The sequence below is a fragment of the Venustampulla echinocandica genome (assembly GCF_003357145.1).
Source record: "Venustampulla echinocandica strain BP 5553 chromosome Unknown scaffold_0, whole genome shotgun sequence".
NCBI lineage: Eukaryota > Fungi > Ascomycota > Leotiomycetes > Helotiales > Pleuroascaceae > Venustampulla > Venustampulla echinocandica.
The window spans coordinates 5681684-5702341 of record NW_022474205.1 but is presented as its reverse complement, the minus strand read 5'-3'; the positions used below and the strand labels follow the sequence as shown (position 1 = coordinate 5702341).

General features: G+C 48.5%; 4 protein-coding genes across 4 annotated transcripts; 2 read left to right on the top strand and 2 right to left on the bottom strand.

The window, feature by feature from the left end:
• Positions 1-906: 906 nt before the first annotated feature.
• Positions 907-2855, top strand: BP5553_01755 (uncharacterized protein; the record flags this gene model as incomplete). Its single annotated transcript, XM_032010378.1, has 6 exons — positions 907-1082; positions 1153-1799; positions 1857-1893; positions 1947-2082; positions 2155-2510; positions 2570-2855. 6 exons carry the CDS (start codon positions 907-909, stop codon positions 2853-2855), a joined length of 1638 nt encoding a protein of 545 aa, XP_031874432.1.
• Positions 2856-4190: 1335 nt separating this feature from the next.
• Positions 4191-4869, top strand: BP5553_01754 (uncharacterized protein; the record flags this gene model as incomplete). The annotated part of the gene is made up of 2 exons (XM_032010377.1): positions 4191-4341; positions 4445-4869. The coding sequence occupies 2 exons, from the start codon at positions 4191-4193 to the stop codon at positions 4867-4869; spliced, it is 576 nt and encodes a 191-aa protein (XP_031874431.1).
• Positions 4870-8753: 3884 nt separating this feature from the next.
• BP5553_01753 (Uncharacterized protein) lies at positions 8754-12233 on the bottom strand (the record flags this gene model as incomplete). Its single annotated transcript, XM_032010376.1, has 2 exons — positions 8754-12047; positions 12216-12233. 2 exons carry the CDS (start codon positions 12231-12233, stop codon positions 8754-8756), a joined length of 3312 nt encoding a protein of 1103 aa, XP_031874430.1.
• Positions 12234-18674: 6441 nt separating this feature from the next.
• On the bottom strand, positions 18675-20513 carry BP5553_01752 (Six-hairpin glycosidase; the record flags this gene model as incomplete). Its single annotated transcript, XM_032010375.1, has 4 exons — positions 18675-18948; positions 19059-19209; positions 19332-19549; positions 19606-20513. The coding sequence occupies 4 exons, from the start codon at positions 20511-20513 to the stop codon at positions 18675-18677; spliced, it is 1551 nt and encodes a 516-aa protein (XP_031874429.1).
• Between the last annotated feature and the right edge of the window lie 145 nt (positions 20514-20658).

Genomic DNA, 20658 nt, shown 5'->3' with positions numbered 1-20658 from the left:
TAGTCTTCAACATCTTTGTCCCTCGTGAGAAAGTACGACTATCCGGCTAGTATAGCACTCTATTATCCCGTTGAATATCCATTCGTATAACGTTGAATTAGTGGGGTTAGAGTTGACGCCCTCTTCGAGGAAGTTACGCTATACACTCCATGTTTATAAACATCTACTTGCTCAGCATGCCTTACAGCACTAGCTTCTTTCCCTATCCTATTCATCAACCGCCAAGCAAGAATGGTTTTGGGTTGACGAAATCGCTGACGGCAAGTGCCTAGATGTTCTAGAAGGGAAAGGGGTAGCGAAGTGGATGGGAAACAGCCCGCAGCTTCTGCCAAGCCCAATGCGGAAGAACCGGGCAGATGGGACTCTCTAGTGACCTCTACTCTAGCGGCAAGGAAGCGCTTTGATGTGGATGGCATCTTTAAGGCTAAGTTGGAGTGGTAATACTTTGGGCATTGTGAAGAAGCAATCTTGAGTAGATTGGAGACGAGGGAGCAGAGAAGGCTCTACCTGCGTTTGTAGGGAAGAGGAATGAGTAGAGACAGTACTGTCAAGACCTCGCCGAGAACCAGGCACAACGCGCTACCAAAGCTTCTATGGTTTAAGCTAGAATAGGATTAGGTTTGGCCGAAATGCAAGCACAAGGTCAAGCACCGTAGAGGTCCCAGATGTACGAGACGAAAGTGGTGCCAGGTTGCTTGGAAGCGTAATAGGGTGTACTGTGCAGTAGGAATTATGGAGCATTAAATCTCCTATGTGCGCTAAGGCAAGCGGTAAATAACTCCTTTTGGTGAACGACAATAAGAATCTGCACGGGATAATCCCTCCGCGATCGACAAACTATCTACTTCACAGCTTTGTTCTAGCTCTAGTCTAGCACCAGCGGTACAACATAACAATCGCGCGAGTATGGCTATCAGAACTGTTGAAATAGAATCAAGTGGGGGCGCCTTAGCTATTCTAGACTCCCTAAATCCACTCCCTTTCCCACTACTAGCGTCCTATTCATTGGACTGTCCATCCCCTTTGGGAACATGGAGAAATCGACAAGGGGTCCAACAGCCCAAGCCAACCTTAACGCCATGGTATTGATCAACAAACACAACAACACTCTAACACACACTCATGCTCATGCTCATGCTCATGCTTTTCCAGTCCTCTTGACCGCCCTCGACTCGAATCTACTTCCAATTTCAATTCCGATTTTGCTAGCCTCTACCAACCGCTCCAACGCCCGCTTTCACGAAACTCAGTCATCACGTTGTCAAGCACAGAAGAAGCCAACGACGGTTCGTCCGTCGGGCTGGATATCGAGGAGCAAGACCACGCCCACGACCACAATCAAGAGCGCGCAGAGAAGCTGGACGAGATAATATCCCGCGCACATTCACCACCTCCCCGATACCCCAATTCCGAACCCTCAGGCTCAGCCCCCGCCTCCCCTCGACCACCGCCCTTTTCCTCCCTCTATACATCGACCGCCGAAGCCGTAGAGGCATACAAATCCGCTGTCACTGAAGCCGGCGCCTCCGGATCTGTCCCAGCATACGCGCCCATCGGAACCGAAGCACACCCCTCATCAACCTCTCTAGACGTTGTTGCGGAGACCAAGGCTGCCCTTCCCCAGGATACCAAAGGAGAATCTTCAAAGAAGGACGACGATTCAGAGCCGCCGCCTGCCTACTCCGAGGGCTCTAGCCCGCTTGAATCTTTCACCTACGTGATGGCGGCCGCTGGAGGAGCTGCGAGTATAATTACTCAGGTGCAGCAAGGTGGTGCGCCACCTATTAATACTTTGGGGGGTATGTATATCTTGGATTGAAATATATGTGTATGGGAGGCTGACGCGAGCTGTAAAGATGTCGGCGCTGATGAGAATATTACCATGGATCTTCGGTATGAATTCTGCCTGGCAGATCTAAATGTGGCATACTAACTGAGCCATCCAGGGGCCAACGGTTCACACTATCGCGCGATGAACTTTTAACTCTCCCCGAATTCGTCCTTCTCTCTCTTTTCCCCAATGGCCTTCTCCCAGATGGCCATCTGAGCACATACCATGAAGGCGACGCTTTCCCCGTCGATGTCAGTGAATCTAACATTATTCGCAATGTGTTGCGCAACCCAGAAGTATATATAACTGACTTAATTTCTCAGTACGATCCTGCCTCCCTGCAATACATGCTAGATTTCTTTCGCAATGTAGCCCAAACAATCCCTTCCGGCTCGAATTCACCATCCGCGGGCCCCGAAGCAGATGCTATACCCATTGAGCCGATGGCCGGATCCGCGAGAGAGATGTTACAAGATCGAGCGGGGATAATTGTGCTGAGAGAGGATCTTGATTTCTACGTCATCCCGCCACGAGCAGATATCGAGCAGCCGGAGATGATAGAGGTGAAGCGAGCAGCTGGGAAGGCCCTTCTGAAGCAAGATGGGATTTTCTCTGGATTGAGACGGAGCGAGGAGACGGGAACTACGGAACAGCATCTAATTGAGATGTTGACTGCTGGGTATACCTTCTCACCTAACGAATATATAGCCCGGGTATATGCTGACTGAAGCGCTACAGAGGATTCAACCACGATGACCACTGGGGTCACCGCGCCAACGAGCCAAATAAAGCCGTTATATGCAGTCTCGCACTCGCCAGACTCCGCACCGATATCCGAGGTGCAGAAATGGGAAGCAACGCCGTAGGAATGGCCCAAAAGCTTCTACTCTTCTGGCGAAAACCGGCACGGAGATGTTGGTGGGAGGGCGTTGAATTAGAGAATGTGGATGGCGTGGATGGCACATTGAAGGTTTGGATTAGGAGGGTGTGGACTCTAGAGATGAGCGTTATTGGGCTGCGTTAAGGCCAGCAACTGACCCTCGCTTTTGGTTTGGAGTTGAGCTCATCAAGCTGTCCCTTTCTTTTCCTTTGTTGATTTTTGAGCTGAGTTGGCCTTGTTTGCATACCATATATCCAAAGCAGCAACCTGCGTCTCTAGAAAGCGTACTGGGGCCTAGGAAGCAAGCGGTGTTCTTATTGATTGCATGGTTTATATACAACCCCTGTCCCCACATTATTGTATCGCACATTCCATCTCTGGGCGTAAATCCCCTTGTGATCCAATGAGTGATTTGATTGCTCGGTTTTTCTTTTCTTTACATGTGATGTTGTGCTACCCCGTGCTGTTATTGAGGGGTACAGTATGTGTTCTTGGTTGATTTATTAGCGTTGTCATTTATTTTCGGCGCCACCCCGTCTACTGTTAACGACAATACAAGTTTAGTATATGATGTAGGCGTATGCATAAATAGGGTGAGTAGTTGTCTTAATTACGCCTGGAATATTGTACTTCCATGTGTATTGTGGGCGCTGGGGTTAGAAGCAAATGATAACTGTCAGTTGCCTTTCATTATATCCGAGCTAATTAAATCAACACGCCTATGATTCTAGCCTGCATCATCGGAGGAAGTCCATCCTTTGATATAGACCAAAGGCCTAGAAAGTGCATCCTTCCATCACTGTTGTCTAGACTATCTAGGCAGCTACCTTTTATAAATTCGATCTTCAGGTAGCCCACCTGAACACGTAATTGCACGAGGATCCTTTAGGATTTCTCCAATCGTTAGTAGCCTGTATATTAGGCCGGAAAATTCATTGCATATCCAAGAGAAATCTAGTGCCATGGCGCGATTAGGCTTTAGCCTATACATGCGGATACTGACTGCCGCGAGTGCGGCGACTACAAGCCCGGCATTTCATGCAGACACTTGACAGAGTAGTATTTTCATCTATGAGATCTTCGATCAATGTAGGTACTAGAGAGAGCTTCGACCTCAGTACGTATAGATGAAACCCCCAGTTTTTTGAGCATACTTGGGGACTGCCCGGATTGGGTTGCTCAGCCTGTTCTACGAACAATAGGCTAGATTGGATGTGGAAATGCAAGGGCAAAGTCAAGATCGGTATTTCTCCATCAAGTGGATAGGTGGATTTTCATCGTGGGAGGAATGGATGACGATGGGAGGGGAGGGATAGGCTCCAAGGGGATGGGAGACGATAGAAGGGTTTTATATATAAGGTTCCGTCCGATATGGCGAGAAAAGGGGAAGCGAAAGAAAGAACCCCGATATCCACTATTCTACCTCCGGTCTGACCACATATACCCGCATTGTGGCTTTGAAACTTGGAGATTTGAGGAATGAAAGGACTTTACTTCGTCGCTACCGCGGCGGCGGTTGTTGGGCTGGTGCAAGGTCGGCCACAAGTTGTTACTTCAAGTTCTACTGAGAGCAGTACTTCGGTGGCCACTGTGGCACCGCCGGCTTCAACCCCGACGACAACACCAACAGGTAAGCCTCAGTCTTCTCGGCCTTCCCCTCCAACACCCCTCCCCGAGACATAACTCCATCCCCTTGGACCGAGACAACTTCCTAACGCTTAACCTAAAACTAGGTCCCGGACCACCAACAACACCCACAAACCCCTACGGCGCCAAATGCCCAGTGGCATCAAATTTCATTATCAATGACTTCCAATATGCCAATGGCCCGCCACCATTGAGCACCTGGGACACCAGCTTCGAGGTCAAGTACGGCGAGCTCGAACTGAAATGCCCGATACGTCCGGGTGCCCGGACTCTGCGGTTCGGACTGATCTCGATGCATTGCGATGATGCTGACATGGTTAAGGCTGTGGTTCCTGTTGGCGGGTCGACTGTTTATTTCCTTGTGAACCAATGGTGCCCTGCTGTGCCGCAGTATGTCGTCTCCGTTTCCTTCTTTCTGTTTGCCAGCTTCCCACTGTTGGGATTTCCTTCTGGCGAACGGAGGGTGAAATTAAAGCCGAAGATGAAGTGGCCTAGTCACTGGAATGATTGAGAGTGGAAAGAGAAAGTGAAACCTTAAGAGAAGGGAGATGCTAACGGGAGTGAACTCCGAAAACAGGCTCACCGAAGGAATCTCAACACTAAATATGATAAGCGGCACTTACAACCTCGACCCATTCATGATCTGCGACTAGTATGACCCCCCCCCCCCCCCCCCATTCTTGCTCGCCCTATTTGGAATTTGTTCCTTCTTCAACTAACCCCCCTCCGCTTCATAGCCCCAACAGTCAAAACTTGGCCATCAGGAACTGCTCACAATCCATACCTGACTTCGTCGTCCCAGCAAGCGGCTTCTATACCAGCCCAAGCGAATTTAGCTTTACGCCCATTTCTACGAACGGGACGAAGGTTGATAGTTGTCCTATAGTCCCGGGAATCAGTCCTATCCTGGAGGATCCCGTGAACTGTTTGCATTATGGGTATGATGATTAGGATGACGACAATAGTACTCGGATGCTGAAGTTCCTCTTTAAGAAGAGCTGGACGACTTTGTGAGGGTTGTGGATGTTGCCAGGCTAAGAGGGAGGCGAAGAAAGTGATTCATAATGAGCTTGAACGGAGGCGGAGGAGGAATCCTAAGATTCAATGGCTGCTTCATTTCGAAAACGACGCGGCTGTAAAAAGAAATGGTTGGGTGCCGATCCTCTCTCTTGGTGGATAATGAGGAACTCTTGTTTCTAACATAGCCTACCGCGTAACCCATTATCATTTTATACTGCTCTTTTCGACTCGTTACATCTCCTCGTTCCTGATAGCAATATCTGCATCAAGAAAGATGTGTGCACTTATCGACATCTACCACAATTGGGCTACCCCAAGATACCGTTGGACAATTGGGCACCGGCTGGCCATTGATATCTATCGGCATGAAGCCGATGATACCTCCTCTGCCATAAGTATCAATTGGAAGGACGTAGTCGGGCGTGGTCTGCTTGCATGTTCGGATACCGCTGCGAACCCGGTTAGAGCTGCACAGTGCAAGTACCTGCGAGGATATGGAGGTAGCTCACGACGAGGTTGAACAAGTAAGCACCGAGGCCAGATCCGTCCCATTCGCATTAGTACTCAAAGTACTGTATACCATATGTGCTCTATTTTGCCTCCAGTCAGCATTTTGCCTTGGCATTTCCCCTCTCTATAGAGTACTTATCCCAACCACACCTCCGGGACCTGGATATTCAGATGAGCACTTACTGCGGCACAGCCAAACACCAAAACCACTCCTGTACCCATATCCACGATGACCCATCTGTAATAATCCTGGCCAAGCCATTCGGGTCACAATTCATATCATAATGGTCATTATACCTGAGTTCGGCGGTTGGGCATGTGAATGTACCGTTTCCATACGTAAGTCGAGCGCCGGTGGTGCCGTTATCACCGCTGATGGAGATGAAGTCATTTATTATGTAAGTGGGTGGGACGGGGCAGGCGGAATCCCACGGGTTGGTTATAGTAGCTGCTGTGGAAGCTTGAACTGTTAGAATTTTGGGTGTGAAGAGGAAGAACGTGGGTATTGACTGGTTGTGGAGGGGAGGCCATGTCCCACGCTAATGAGTATAGATCCCGTTACTATTGGAAGAAAAGCCCTCATTTTCCAAATGGGTTTCGGTCGGTAGATTAAAAATGTAATTGAGAAAGCTCCTCATAACCCAGAAGCTGGAGGTCGGGGAACAAAGAAGTTATATCCTCCTTCTCCTGCGCCACAATTATTGAAGTCTGGACGAATACGAGCAAGTCGACCCCAAGATTCAACAAATGTAACAATCCTTCAGTGATCTAACTCCAATCTGTAACAATCCCATAATTAACGTACCTTAATCTGCCCCAATTGTGGTACTCCTGTACGAGGTGGGTGAGTCTACCTCTTGCTACCGCGCTGCACTGAATGATGGATAAACACTGACAGGCTCGTGGATAAAGAGAGAAACTTCGGGTAACATACGGAAAATTCTCATGAGCAGGGACGGAGATAATAATGTTTCGGACGACTGGCCATTGCCCCGCCATTTCCCCGCAGTGTTGAAACTGGTTTATGTCAAGCATTGGCTAAATTGAGCAGCAGGGAACGATATATCGGATGAGGTTCCCCTAGTCAGGAACATGGGACTTTTAGGAAAAGAATTTCATTGATCCATGTACAGAAACATTTCTAGACAAAACCTACTTGTTTATACTTATTAAAGCAAAAATGCAATTTTTTATTGTTACTGAGAGTAAATTGAATCCTTTTATCAAGCTCTCGAGTTATAAATATTAACATGAGAACTTACATGAGGATGTCTACTCCGGACCTGCCGAGTTTGTGGCCTTAGAGATTTTGGCTTGTAAACAATTCGGTGTATTACTATGTGTGGGTTTAAGCCGACCCCCTAGAATATCATAGAGTAAAGTTATGTAGCCAAGGCCCCAGCCCTCGACCTTATTTGATGGCACTTCTTCCTCCGACCCGACCTAGACTATCGAAGTTCCTTAGTGGGTTATTGCTTATCATTGAGAATATATTAAGCTTATAAAATATGGGTTAGTGAATGTATACCCTCTCGTCTCTCAAGTTAAGCCTCCTGCGCCTAGCAATCGCGGCACTGGGGGTCATTTTACTTTGAAGTTAACTAGAAAGAACTGGCACCGAGGATCCCCCATTCTTCACAGCTGTAATTCTGCGATTCCAAATGGTTGGCTAGTATCATATACCATATGTAACAAGGTAGGAACTATCTTACTTATATAGGTCTGACGAGCCACAACTCTGTGCCAAGCTCGAAGCATGTGTCTCTTGCGCTGAATCTCAAGACGACGTTGCTTTCGGTTGCTTAATCTCAAATGAAACCACTTATCCTTAACCGACCGCCCAATTTCCATCTGAGACGAATGGCAGCGGATAGAATGCTTTGAGGTTACATTTAACTGTTGTGGCTGCCACTAGTTGATAGAGAGCCGAAACGAGGATGATGAGTTGGGGACATTATCAAATGGATGGCGTCTGTTAAATGATAATGAACACCGCAACAACCTATTACGCCGTGGCTTCGGCACATCGAAACGCAATAATGGCAAGCTCAGAACCTACCCAAAGCATGGCTTCGATAACAACAATACGGATGCACATATGAGAGCAACGGGGGCAACTTACATATATATATCACCAAAGACAAGAACACACAACACATACTTTAATAATATTTCATTTCTTCCATTTCCACGTATCTCATGCTTTTTTTTTTGTGCAGGGCATTATTCTCTCATTCATTCCTCAACTTGCAACTCATTGCATCCAGTTCGTTCGTTCCCGCTTTCCACATTTGGAATACAGTTGAACGCCGGTTTTAATGAGGAGCGTAAGGTTATATGTGCGCAAATTTTCTCCGCAGAAAAGAGGCGCCATCTCCAGATCAATGCTGGAGCAATACAAACATGTGTACTTGTTACAAAAAAAACCACCCCTCTCGCCTTTTCATCTCTCTATACTAGACGAAATAAAGGTAAGCTCTCTTTTTAGCCCCCAGGCCCAGTCACCATCACCCTACAAATATGAGATGCTGACAGTAGGTAGAACTATGAAACCGAGCATCATGCAATCATTATGCGGATTTCGCTTTTGGTGCTGTCGCCACGTTTTCATTCATCCATAAGCATCAATCAAAGAGAGGCGACTATTTTGGCTTGCTGAGAGTGTAAAGCAAGCAGCATGCAATAGTCGACGAGACGGAAATTCTTCAGATCTATGACGAGGCGCATGTGGAGACATTATTCGAAGCGCTTCATGCAATTGCCGGGAAGGAAACCATCGCTATGCAGGAAAAAGCAGGAAACCTCTAGGGCTCCACAAATGTACAAGAACTGAACTTCGGACGCATTATAATCAGAGACTGTTCCTCATACAACTGTCATCATATGCATCCTCTGGCCTCCTAGGTTTCGTGTTGGAGACGTATCAATAGAGCCACTGAGGATTGAGTTATTGCTTCGACTCGTTGGCAAATGTTTAGTTGGGTTGGCCATCGGGTCAGTAAAGACACGTGTGAATGCTGGGCTCGAATCACGTCGTGGGCTTGCTTCCGGGCTCTGTGGTTTGCCATCAGCCTTGCGAATTATATCGCCCAGGGTACGGCTAAGCACATTGGCACGATGGACAAGATCCCGTAGACTGGTCGTGTCAAAGGGCATTTTGTTCGAAGCCTCGATCGACATTTCTTTTAGTAGAGGGTCAGATATTGCTCGGTGCTGGTGCATGTTTTCCATAACTGAACGAGCGACCTCTGAGGAACCTTGGCTATGGAAGTGAGTCGGAGGATTTGCTGGCGGAAGTAGCAGTTCCTCTGTTGGAGGGCTATCGAGTCCGGCTCCAAATATGTCGTCGTCGGGAGAGAACACGGATCTCCGCCGAACAGTCTTTGTATCGTAAGCAAGACCCCTATGGCGGCCAACTGCAACATCAAGTCCGGTATCATTATGTCGATTGTCCAACTTCTCCCTATCGAACGCAGCCGATGATGGGGAATGGGTTGGCGAGAGAGTCATATCTTCCTCGTCTGGCACAGCAAGAGCAATTATTCCCTCGGCTTCTTTCCATAACGTTGAAGACGACCCATGTAATAGGCCCTTTTCTTTCGCGAGCAATCTCAATCTTTTCAAATCCTCCACCAGCAGACAGACCTCCCGTATGTGCCCAACATGCCCAAGAACATTCTCTTGGCTTGCTTGGATCGTTTGGGGTATAAGCATTCCGCTACTCTCCATTTTGCTATCTCCATCCTCCCCATCATTGCCGTCGGAGCTTTCAAATTCGAAGTCGTTATCCCAATCCTCGCTAACTCCTTTCGCTCCAAGACCCCAAGTTCCAAATTTAGGTGTCAGTTTGGCATGATCCCGCTGAGTGCCACCATCAGGAATAACTGGCACACTCTGACTCCGGATATGGAGTGCACTCGGGCGGTGTCTCCCAAGTGCGCGGCCACCTCTACTATCAGCCATCTGTTTCACGTGCGCTGTTTGTGGTCGCTGGGAATTTCCCATAAAATCCAGCTTCTCAGCCGATGAAGGTTCCGACCAGTCAAATAGATTACTCTTCGGTCGCTCTCTATTTGTTGACGCTGGGTTCCCATTCGTGTGTGTCACATCAGCCAATGCAGTCCTGACGTTCGAACTCACCCTGCGATGATTGATAGAGCCTGATGGAGGATACAGTTGGTTATTAACATCCATGTCATCATCTCTAGTCCAGTCTTCGTCCTCCTCGGTATCATCTAACGAGAGGCGACCAAAATCCTTAGTGGCCAGGCAGAAACTTGGTGGTGATGATGGAAAATCGGAATCTGTGCTATGGCGGATAGGAGTCTGAAACCCTTCATCCTGTAACGGTTGGGGACCCTTAACAGGGGTGGACATCCCTTCATCTTCCTCAATAATTCGGTTGTGCCTTTCTGACATCTCGTTTTCTAGTATCTCGTGGATTGAGAGTCTCTTACTTCTTGAATGGCCGTTCACGCTTGGTGGGGACTCGTCAAACATTGAACCTAAAGGTGTGTTTCGAGAGCGCGTACTGCCTGTAGCTCCAGATCTCAAAGAATCGAAGACTGTGTCGCTCTGAAAATCCATCTCATCGTCACCGGAACTGCATACTCTTGAGCCATTATCGGCCACCTGGGCAATAGGGAAGCCGGAAGTGGATGTAGTGTCAGATTGCATGACGCGGGACGTTGGGCTGCGTCTCGGGGCAGACGAGGATGATGAGGACAGGCCAAGACGGGCTAGGTCAACATTGAAACTCGACAACCGAGACAGTGGCGGCAATGGTGAAGAGGTGTTGCGGCTACGAGTATTAAAACTAGTAGCATATGGATCGTTCGGGGAAGAGACTTCAGAAGGGGGATATGATAGCCGCTCGAAGACAGCGGGATCCATAATATCTCGAGGTCGACCGGCAGGCCCATGGGCTGATGCCACACTCCGTCCAGGCATGGTGGACACTGGGGCTGATACGTGCCGTTTACCCCCAATCACCACTTCAGCATTACGTCCCTTCTTTCGCAAGCTTCCAGATCTTGTTATCCATGAGCCGGGGGAACTGAAATGCAGCGAAAGAGAACGACGCGGACGCTTAGATAGCATTTGGGATTGGTCTGTGGAGGGAATGTCGGGGGTATGCTCGTCACCTAGCTCGCCCATATTCGAATCGTCAAATGGGAGGATGTCCTTATAGGGTGTCTGGAAAAGTGGTATCGTAGTATTTATTACCAGAGGGCTCACGAGAGTGGGTATCACAGCATCATCGAAAATGACCCTCCTTGATGTTGAGTGGAAATCTTGTACATTTCCATCCATTGATTTTCCGGACAACCGTTCCTTCGTGAGCTTTGTTGGCCGGGACTGAAAGTATGGCCGCCATGCGATACGTTCCGGTGTGCTGAAATTACTTGAAGCTGCCACTTGTGCTTGGTGAGAAGGTGTCTGCTGGGCTACATCCCTCGAGGCTCCGGAATCGTCTTTGAACTGTTGCTGTAGGGTAACAGAGCGCTGATGACTTGTGGCTGGTCGGCGTAGTGTCGGTACTTGAGACGTGAAGCCAGCCTTCGATATCGACCCATTGGCTTCCTTACCCGACGTAGCTCTTTTGACTAGCTTGTTTGGGGGCAATTGGGCCGCGCTGCCTGCTGGATCAGACAATATCGGAGCCGCCGAGGCATGAGAAAAGGTCAACGATGGCGAGTCGGGCCCAACACTTGACCTAGGGCTGTTGTTGTAAGAGTTGGGAATGGTTGACAGCCTCCTTATCCATGATCCTCGGGACGACACAGAATCCCTTCTACTCTCCTCCCCAGAATATTCGATAGGAGACGAGGGGTCACCGTATCTCAATATTGATAGTTTCCTTGCACGATTGTTGCTCGAGAAGTCGATTCTTGAGAGGGGGGGTCGACTGCGATCAGTAGAGGGAGGATTCGGAGAGGATGAGGTTGGCTGCGAAGATGTCTTACTTTCCGGAGTTATCATTGTAGAGCTCGTGCCTGGGCGTGAAAGGGGAGAGGAGGTGCCATGGCGATGCGTATTGAGGTCTGCGAGTTCTCCAACCTTCCTTTTCCTGGAGGTGGGACGCGAAGGGATACCTCGTTCAGGTTTGCCCAGCGCTAGACCCGTGGCAGCAATTCCAACCGTACTTGATGCAACCAACTGTTGACCTCGGAATGTTAGCAATAATACAAGCCCAAGGCCACAAAATGCAATTGAAGACTATGGGCGTGGTGTGGGCATGTGCAAGGCGGTCTGGAGTTCATTCCTTGGTCCGAGGACAGTACGACACCTAATTTAAGCAAACACACACAGGAAACAAACACTTACGCTGGGTATGGTCTTCATCGTGAACCGTCTCCCCCGGCACGCCAACCGGCTGGCAAAGAAGATACCGAGTGAATTGTCGTGGGCCTGCTGCAAGTCATGAGTGTCGTAGAGAAAGTTCCATGCCAATTACGATTTGGAGCTCAAGCGAATGGAGGCAATTGTTGATGCCGCTGACCAGCCAGTAAACAGGTAAACAGCAAGACCGCCCTTGTCTCGTGACAATCAATGTTCTCGCGGAGTTGTGGGCATGCTCGACGACGGCCTGAGGAAAAGACAGTGGTTGATGGGCCGTCGAGGAGGTGAGTTGAGGGCTGAGGGGGGACGTGGGAGGCGTGTGGTTTTGGGACTTGGTTTGGTTTGGGTTGGGTTGGTTCGGACTGGGCCAGTCTTGGAGTGGACTTGGAGGCTCGGAGCAAGTAATTCGTAGCGTATTCGCAGCGGAGGATATGCTGCCCTGTAGACTGTAGACGGTCGACTGTATACAGCCCAGAGTAGTGCCTGTAGTGCTTCACGGCGCTTTGCTCGAGCCTGTGTCGCCCTGTCATGGGCCAGATGTACGAACTTCCAAGTCGCCGCTCGATCCCTAGATGCTCGAAGGGTGTGACTATCAGGCGAGCGCAACTCGGGGTTTGGAAACTGGAACTTCACCGTCCTTCTAGGCGGAATGCGGCAAAGCCTCAGCTGCTCGACGGAGCTACGAGCACGCTTCAGGCTACAAGTGTGAGAGCATCATATTAAATTATCCTTGGATCCTCACATGGTGGATTCGAGCTTATAGGGCTCTTCCTTGCTCATCGCCGTTGATCAGGTTAGCCCGCAAGAGAGGTCGCCGGTTGTTGCACAGCACCGCAGCACCGCACCGCACAGCACGGCATAGATATTATTACATAGTGTCGACTACTCCTGCTCTGCTACGGCTAATAGCACGGCACTGGTTACAGAAGGGCTTTACTCTGCCAGTTTACAGCGTCAACAACCAGGGCCATGGATCACGGGAAGTGGTGGAGTGGAGGTACGAATATCTGACAGGAGTACTCGTATGGTACTATGTAGGCCCCAGGCTGGTCCAGGGCCGCCGCAGGGAGGGAAGAGGGACGCTGGACTGACCGTCCTCGCCATTTTGATATCCGTGAAACACCAGAATTCGAGTGATAGTCTGCTGTGCTTGCTTGTGTCTTTCAGGTCAGGCTCCAAGACCCAGAGCCTCAAATGGAGTTGGGCCAGCAGCGCTCCACGGAATAGCATACCGTGATTCTGGAAATCTACCCAAGGAAGCATCAGACGGGCTTCAGCTAATGTACAGCTACAGCCCCGGCTCCAGTTACAGCTTACAGCATACGGCTTGGCTCGCAGAAGGAAATGTTGTGTCACCGGTGTCCCTCGGTGCAGACAGAAAACCCTCGACGTCTGTCCGCCAGGGCGGCCGAATCATGGGTCCAGAAACACGATTGTTTATTCCTGCTTCATGTAACGGACCGGTAGCAGTCATTGTTCGTACATAGTGCACCCTCCATCCGAAGTCATCGCCCTGGGCAATCGAAAGTGCGCAGCGAATGAATAGCGGCGTTTCGGCGTTGGTGGACGAGCTGGGCGTGATTAAACCTACAGAGACAGATTGAGGGCTGTTTCAGATATCAGAGACGAGCACTTCCGCCACCAATATTCCAATCAGGCAGAGCTCGAAGGACGGGAAACATCTGATTATAATTGCTGAGATATATGTTCGGTAAGCCGCTGCCCAACCAACGTCCTCGAAAAACGGACAACGAATGGTTCTGATGCCAAGCCTGTCTACCCTTTTCCCTGCTATGACCGCTTACTTACAAACGGGGCAACTTTCCGGACGCTTTGGATCACGGATTTTCACGGACAAGGACGTCGATATATCACGAAGGGACGTAGCAGAAGTCAATAAACCAAACCCCAGAATGATGCGGCCTTGGAGAAGTCATACGAAGGGTTCCTTGGCTATCTCAGCAGCCTTGGAACTCTCCACCTTGGTGTGGTAGAGGAGTTAGTGTTACCCCTCCTTTTCTTAACGTCTATGCCGAACTAAAACAACTGGATGACAGATCATAATGGCAAAGATAGTAACTGGAAAGGCCAAATTGAGATAGTCTCATTGCATGGAACTGAAGAACCTGCGGGACCCACAGCTAAAGCCTTCTCCTTTACTTCGTACACTCTTCGAAGCGACCTGGATTATTATTGGGCTCTCAAAAAACAACAAACAACCGGAGCCTCAGATTCGCATGCTTTATTTATTATCCTCCTAGCTCAGGGCGCTGGGAGCAGCTTTCCGTGACCGCCACCATGTCTGTCCTTGGCCACTGTTCAAAAACAGGCCGGGTCGCGTCTTTTAACACGCCCAATCGCAAAGCCTGCGTGTGCCGTCATGCAGAGGCCCAATGCCCCGTTTCCCTGTCGATTATAGCCCTGACTACTACTTCGTACATACTGCGAACAATAAATAACAGAGGGGCTAGCAGCGTCTGACCTATCGATCTGGTTTAATCGATATTGGGAAGCGCCTCCGCCATCCGTCTCCAGCTGAGTCCCGGGCTATAGCTTTCTGGATGCCCTCGCCCAGACCTCCCCGATCCACTCCATACTCTACAAACGGCGGAAACGCTATGACTTGGGCGAAGATGAGGAAAATAAATCTCCGCGTTGCCTTACGAGGGAGCGAGTGGTGACGTCCATTCGTACTGCTCCGTAGGAAGCGCCCACGTTTCACCCTGCTGCTCCATTATTACTCTTGTGGTATTTCCACCTGCGGATTCCGTACCTTTCGACAGAGCATAGCGTACAGATCGATCATCGATCACAACATGATGTACTTCGTCCGCTAATCAAGGCGTCAACGATCCACCATCCACGGCCACCCACGAATTCCCACACGGCTGGTTCCAAACCCGAACTTGACAGCTCAGACACCCTCAGAATCAAGATTCCTCGCTCGCCGGGTCTCATAGGCCCAAGCAGGATACCGAGAAGGGAACCCAGGCACTCAGCGATAAGTCAACCAACAAAAAGTGCTCAGTAATTTCGTTATTCAGCAGCTTCCCAGAGATGCAGCAGCTTCTGGAGCAATCAGGAATCAGAAGCCGCATCTGTATGATCGCATCTGGGGTGTGCCCAGGTTTCGAGCATGGGATCTACCTTGCAGACGCGTCTAAAATCCGATCAGCACAGATCTTTCGGGGCTGGGTTGCATTGCGAGGAAACATCTGCATGGATACGCGTGAGGGCAAATGAAATCTATCCGCGGCATACAGAATACCCCTCGAGCATGATGAGCATGATCTTTACTAACGCGACCTTGACGCGTGCGGTCGGCCATTGCGCTCATGCCTCAGAGATAGCAAACACACTCAGATGAAGGTTGCAACTTGCCATGTGGACCGAATCAATTCTTTCTATCCCAAACTTTACCGAAGCAATATGGAGGAAAGGTCTCGGCGTTTCCTGCACCCCTTTGTCGCTCATCCCGACAAGTGATATGCGCAAAGTGATAGACTAGCTATATTATACTGGTAGCAGATTGACCCGCCATTACTCCGTCTCGCGGTTCAATTTCTCGATGAACGCCTCCCGCCTTGCTTGTCGTTCGTCATCTGGGATGACGGATCCACCGCGGATCTCTGCCCTAGGCCAATAAATCGTGTCTCTCTATCACGGCTTAATGACTAAATGATGATGCAAGGGCGCGGCGACGGTGGGGTTTTATTTTTGGACCTTTATTTACTCCGTACGCAGACAATGTTGACAGTTCCAGGGAACTTTGCTTGCATGAGTTGGAAAGGTAGCATCCGCAGGGGCAGGGTAACATTGGAGATCTGGACTTGGAGTTCCTAGTACTCTTCGAGAGTATTTAGGGAGGAACCAACTGCTCCTTTTCTCTCGGCCTCGCAATATTTAATGGAACGCATAAATTCCACCTGGTCGAAAATTAATTGTTTCAGCTCTCGTGGGGAAACCTTGACAAGCCGAGGAACACGGCAATACGAAGTGAGCATCACGTGAAATTAGACCAGCCACCTGGGCAATATCAGGGGTCCACGTGACTATTTCTATTTGCAGCGATTTCCGAGGCGACGTTGCACGGCGCGCGGTTCTACTTTGGGTGTCTCGGGGTGGAGAGCATAAAGCTTCAAGGCCGTGGTTCTTGGCTACCAACGTCATCCCTTCCATATTCCCATACAGTGAAGCTTTATTCTGGTGCCTTTCATTTACTTGCGGAATATCGGAACCGACTTCCATTAGGGCGGAATACGAGCCAGAGCCAATGCGTTAATCCAATGACACACTCCGCATAAAGCTTTCTCATCCATAGCTGTCTCATATTCGACTCGAACGTTTCTTAGGGCATAATTAAGCTCACAGGTTCAATCTCATATATTTCATAACCGCGGAATCACTATTGGTTCTTACGAGCTGTCTTCCATTCACGACAGAATCCGATATCGCACATGGCACTGTGTAAACAAATATTCTAGTCAAAGCCAATCAAGTATGCTATTCTATCCTATTCCTGCTCCCATTTTACACATCCCTTCCTTGCGATTCGTAATCACGAGAACCCATAGCATTGCGAAACAACTTCGCAAGCGCATTCCCTTGCTCTCACTGCCCTCTCCCACTTATTTCCTTCCTAAACCCATCTCTATACTCCGAGCTTCAACATGTTCCACAGCATATACTGTCTGACAGATATCAAAATCGAGTCGCTGTTCCGAGTGTGTAACGGGTGATCCAATATGTACTATGCCGTATAGTTCCTCTTCCCCGATGGCATGGATATGGTAGTCATGTTGTGCTTACGAGGCATTATCGCTATTTTTCTGGGGAAGGGCAACGTGTCGGGCCGTTCATGGCGTGTTTGTGTGGGACGCGAAAAATGGTGGCTTCTAAGTGTAGGTATGATATGGGCTATTGGTGTGTTTGAAGTGTGGCATCATCAACTGAGTAGCTAGAATGATGCTGTGTTATCACCACCCAGTCTAAGCTAGCAACATGAATCAAACTACCTTGTTTAACGGAATCATTCTAGCCGTCCTTCGGCATAATAACTTAGCCAATAAACCGGTTTTCTCTTTTTAGCACACTTTTGGCCGCAAATATCTATTTTCCGACTACGTGGACGCTCTGGCAAAGTCGAATGGCATTGTAGCTCAAGAGCCATAGTCAGTTGAGCTCTCAGTCCGGAACAACGATAGAACAACGATAGCCGATGCCTCGGCGAGAGTAGAAACCGGCTCGATCAGGTCTACCAACCATAAAATCCGGAATGTAGTTTTATATTAGACGTTTTCGTATGTTGTATAACTGCATAGATGTACCACCGCAAGGGCTTTTCTTTCTTAGCAAATAGCAAAGTTGGGCGTGCTTCTGGTACTAGGCCATTACCAGGCTCATGACACTAAGTCTGTAAATGATGATCGGCTGCCGATGAGCTTATAGAGCTTTATATTTTAAACGAACGGAGGATTCATATTCCAGAGAAGGGAGGGCATTCTGTGATAGTGTGTTGAAGCTCTTACACGATTTTGATTTACAGGCGATATCGTTCTCTTGAGAGACTGCCTAGGGACATTTTTGTCTAGATCAGGTATGTTTAGATACATGGAATGCTAGAGATATAAAGCAAGGAATTGATAAGTGACCTTACTGTATAGGGAAACTAGATTTAGGCCTTCTATATATTCTTATGTAAACTTCGCACTATCTACATTATGCAAACAACTTCCGAGTCACTAGCTTGATAATCTTCTTGTCCTTCCTCTTTAGTAAACTCCTTAATTATATTCAAGAGAACCGATTCGGTTAGTCAACCGACTACCTACTCGGCGTTCCGCCTACTCGTATTTCAATGACTTAACTAATAGCCAGTTGCAGCGTTGCCTTCGGAACTAAACATACGTAGTATTGTAAAGGTTGTTAGTCTGTAGTTATAGGGTTTGTAGGTAAAAAGAAGGAAAATAGAAATTTAGGTTGGGAGTTGTGCGTCTAGGTGTTGAAGTTTTATAGAACGTGTGAGACTGTAATAAGGTGTAGGTAAGGGAATAGAGCATATGATAGAAGGCTTGAAAGTACGATTGGTCTGTATTGGGTGTATAGGGCAGTAAGCATGTTAAATACTTGTAACCTATTATTATGGTTGTTGCTGCAACTAAGGAAGCATAATTTCGTCGAGGCTATGACGTTATAGAATGACATGGGGGCGGTTCCTAGACTTCAATATTATAGTTAGTTATATAGCTCAAAGACCCATCCTTACCCCCCATGTAGAGAGCATCAGTCAGTGACTCTAAACCACTACCTCATCGCATCATCGTCATATTTCGCAATCCCAGTTCGCCCTCTCCGGATTCCCTCGTCGCTCCCGCTCCTATAGTATCTTCCCTCTACCTTCCGCTTCAACCTCTTCATCCATCCCCATTCTCTCTCTCCCACCATCTACTGATAGCTCTTGTCGAGGACTTCAGGCATTCTCTCCTTCAAATCAAGCAAGCACTGTCCAAAAAGCCCATTTGCCCAGCTAAACCACTGCCTCGACCACATCTGCTGATTAAAGGAATTAATACTCTCATGCATCAATCCCAATCCAGCGGTGCTGCTGACGAGTTCCTTTAATGTGGATGTGATCTCAGAGGAGTCGGTCGAGGTGAAAATTCGGATTATAGAAGCCATGGGCCAGGCTTGGCCAAAACCGGCGTGGGGGCCACCAACTCTGAGCGATGGGTGTTAATGTTTGGCATATATTGTTGGGGATAATGAGAAAGAAGCGGAATGGACGAGGTTTATTTTGGGTTGGGAGGGGGGAGGGAAGGGAAGACAAACGCATTAATCACAGGGCCTCGCATGAAATAGGCATTATCTTTGCTCAGAATGAGTTTGCGTGTGTTTTGATAGACGTTATCACTTATGTTGAGATAGCCAAAGAACGGAGCACTGAGGAGTGAGGGGATGTTTGCGTCGTCCATTATGTTATCTGCATTGGGAGTAAGTCATGGCATCAATATCAGTGAGTAGGAGACGGGATGATGTGAAATAAACTATCATGGATACTGGCTGATATGGGACCAACTTGCGAGGGGAATATAATAAACTTACGTGACCCAAAGCCATCCACCTCAAATGCGTAGATCTGCCCATAGGTTGGATGGTTTACAATCCCATACTTAGTAATAGCTTCCCGGATTCTGCCAGCAAAATTATGCATATGATTTGCTAGATTTCGCTGGTTGCCAACATTGGCCATGATAGTTGACGCCGAATCTAAATAACGCGTGAACATCATATTGGCTGGGATGAAAAGCTGATAGATAGTTCTAATTCACCGTCAATTAAATCTGTCCACTTATGCCTGAGCTTGAAGGATACATACGAGTCATCGCTCGGACGAAATGCTGATCGAATCAAGCCCGTACCATCTTGTACCGGATTCCCTCGTCCTGAATTATCGAGTGTCTCCGTTGCTGAAGTGGTCCTCCGGGACCACGTATAGGGAATTGTGTTGACTGATCCATCCGCCGCGTAGGTACCGATAAGCAAAGCCTCGGTGGTAGAGATGATGGTATTAATCGCATCAATCCACTGGAACTTCCTGAAAAACTCAATATCTCCTGTAGCTTCGTAGTAGTTTGTTGAGAGCTCCAAGAATGCCGCTAGAGAATCTAACTCGTACTTGCATTCGAAGGCTATCGAAGAATCTACCGGAGGTGTAAAGTAGTCTGGGTTCGGCTGGTTTTGTGACGGGCCGATTCCAGACTCGACTGGGGGCTGGAAGGAGTTGCAGTGAGGAGCTTCGAGGATATATCGAGCCTGGAGATTGATAACCCCTCGGTATAAGCTGGCAAGAGAGTTGGAAGATGAGTTTGCCGTGACTAAGGGTAGGTAGCTTTGCATCTGATTTGCGGAATCACGTAGCCACATTGCATTGATATCTCCTGTGATGAGGAATGTCAATTCCTCTTCGGAGTTATTGGCAGCAACGCCTTTCCATTTGACTGCTGTATCAAGCGTATTGGGAAATGAATTCTCAAATATGCGGTACAGATCGGGATCTTTGATCACTGTTTTCATGCTGGTAATAGTGTCCTCCACCACCGATGAGTTGAATGTCCGACATGCTGGCTCGGGTCTCATATAAGAGAGCTGATACCGGCCGGTACTAAGCGGTTGGTGTTTCTGTATGGCATAATTGGCATAATCTGGACATTGTGCATTTATTCCGGGGAGAATAAGTATGGCCGCTGCCGCAAACGCGCTGCCAAAAGCCATCATCGCAGACATGATCGGTTCAAGGACTGCAAGATGGCCATTTGCTCCTCGCTCGCGAACATTCCTGGTATATATTATTTTGCAGCCAGATGATCAGGTACCAGGAGCTACCCCTCCTTCAATAACAACAGAAACCATGTCATATACAGATAATACC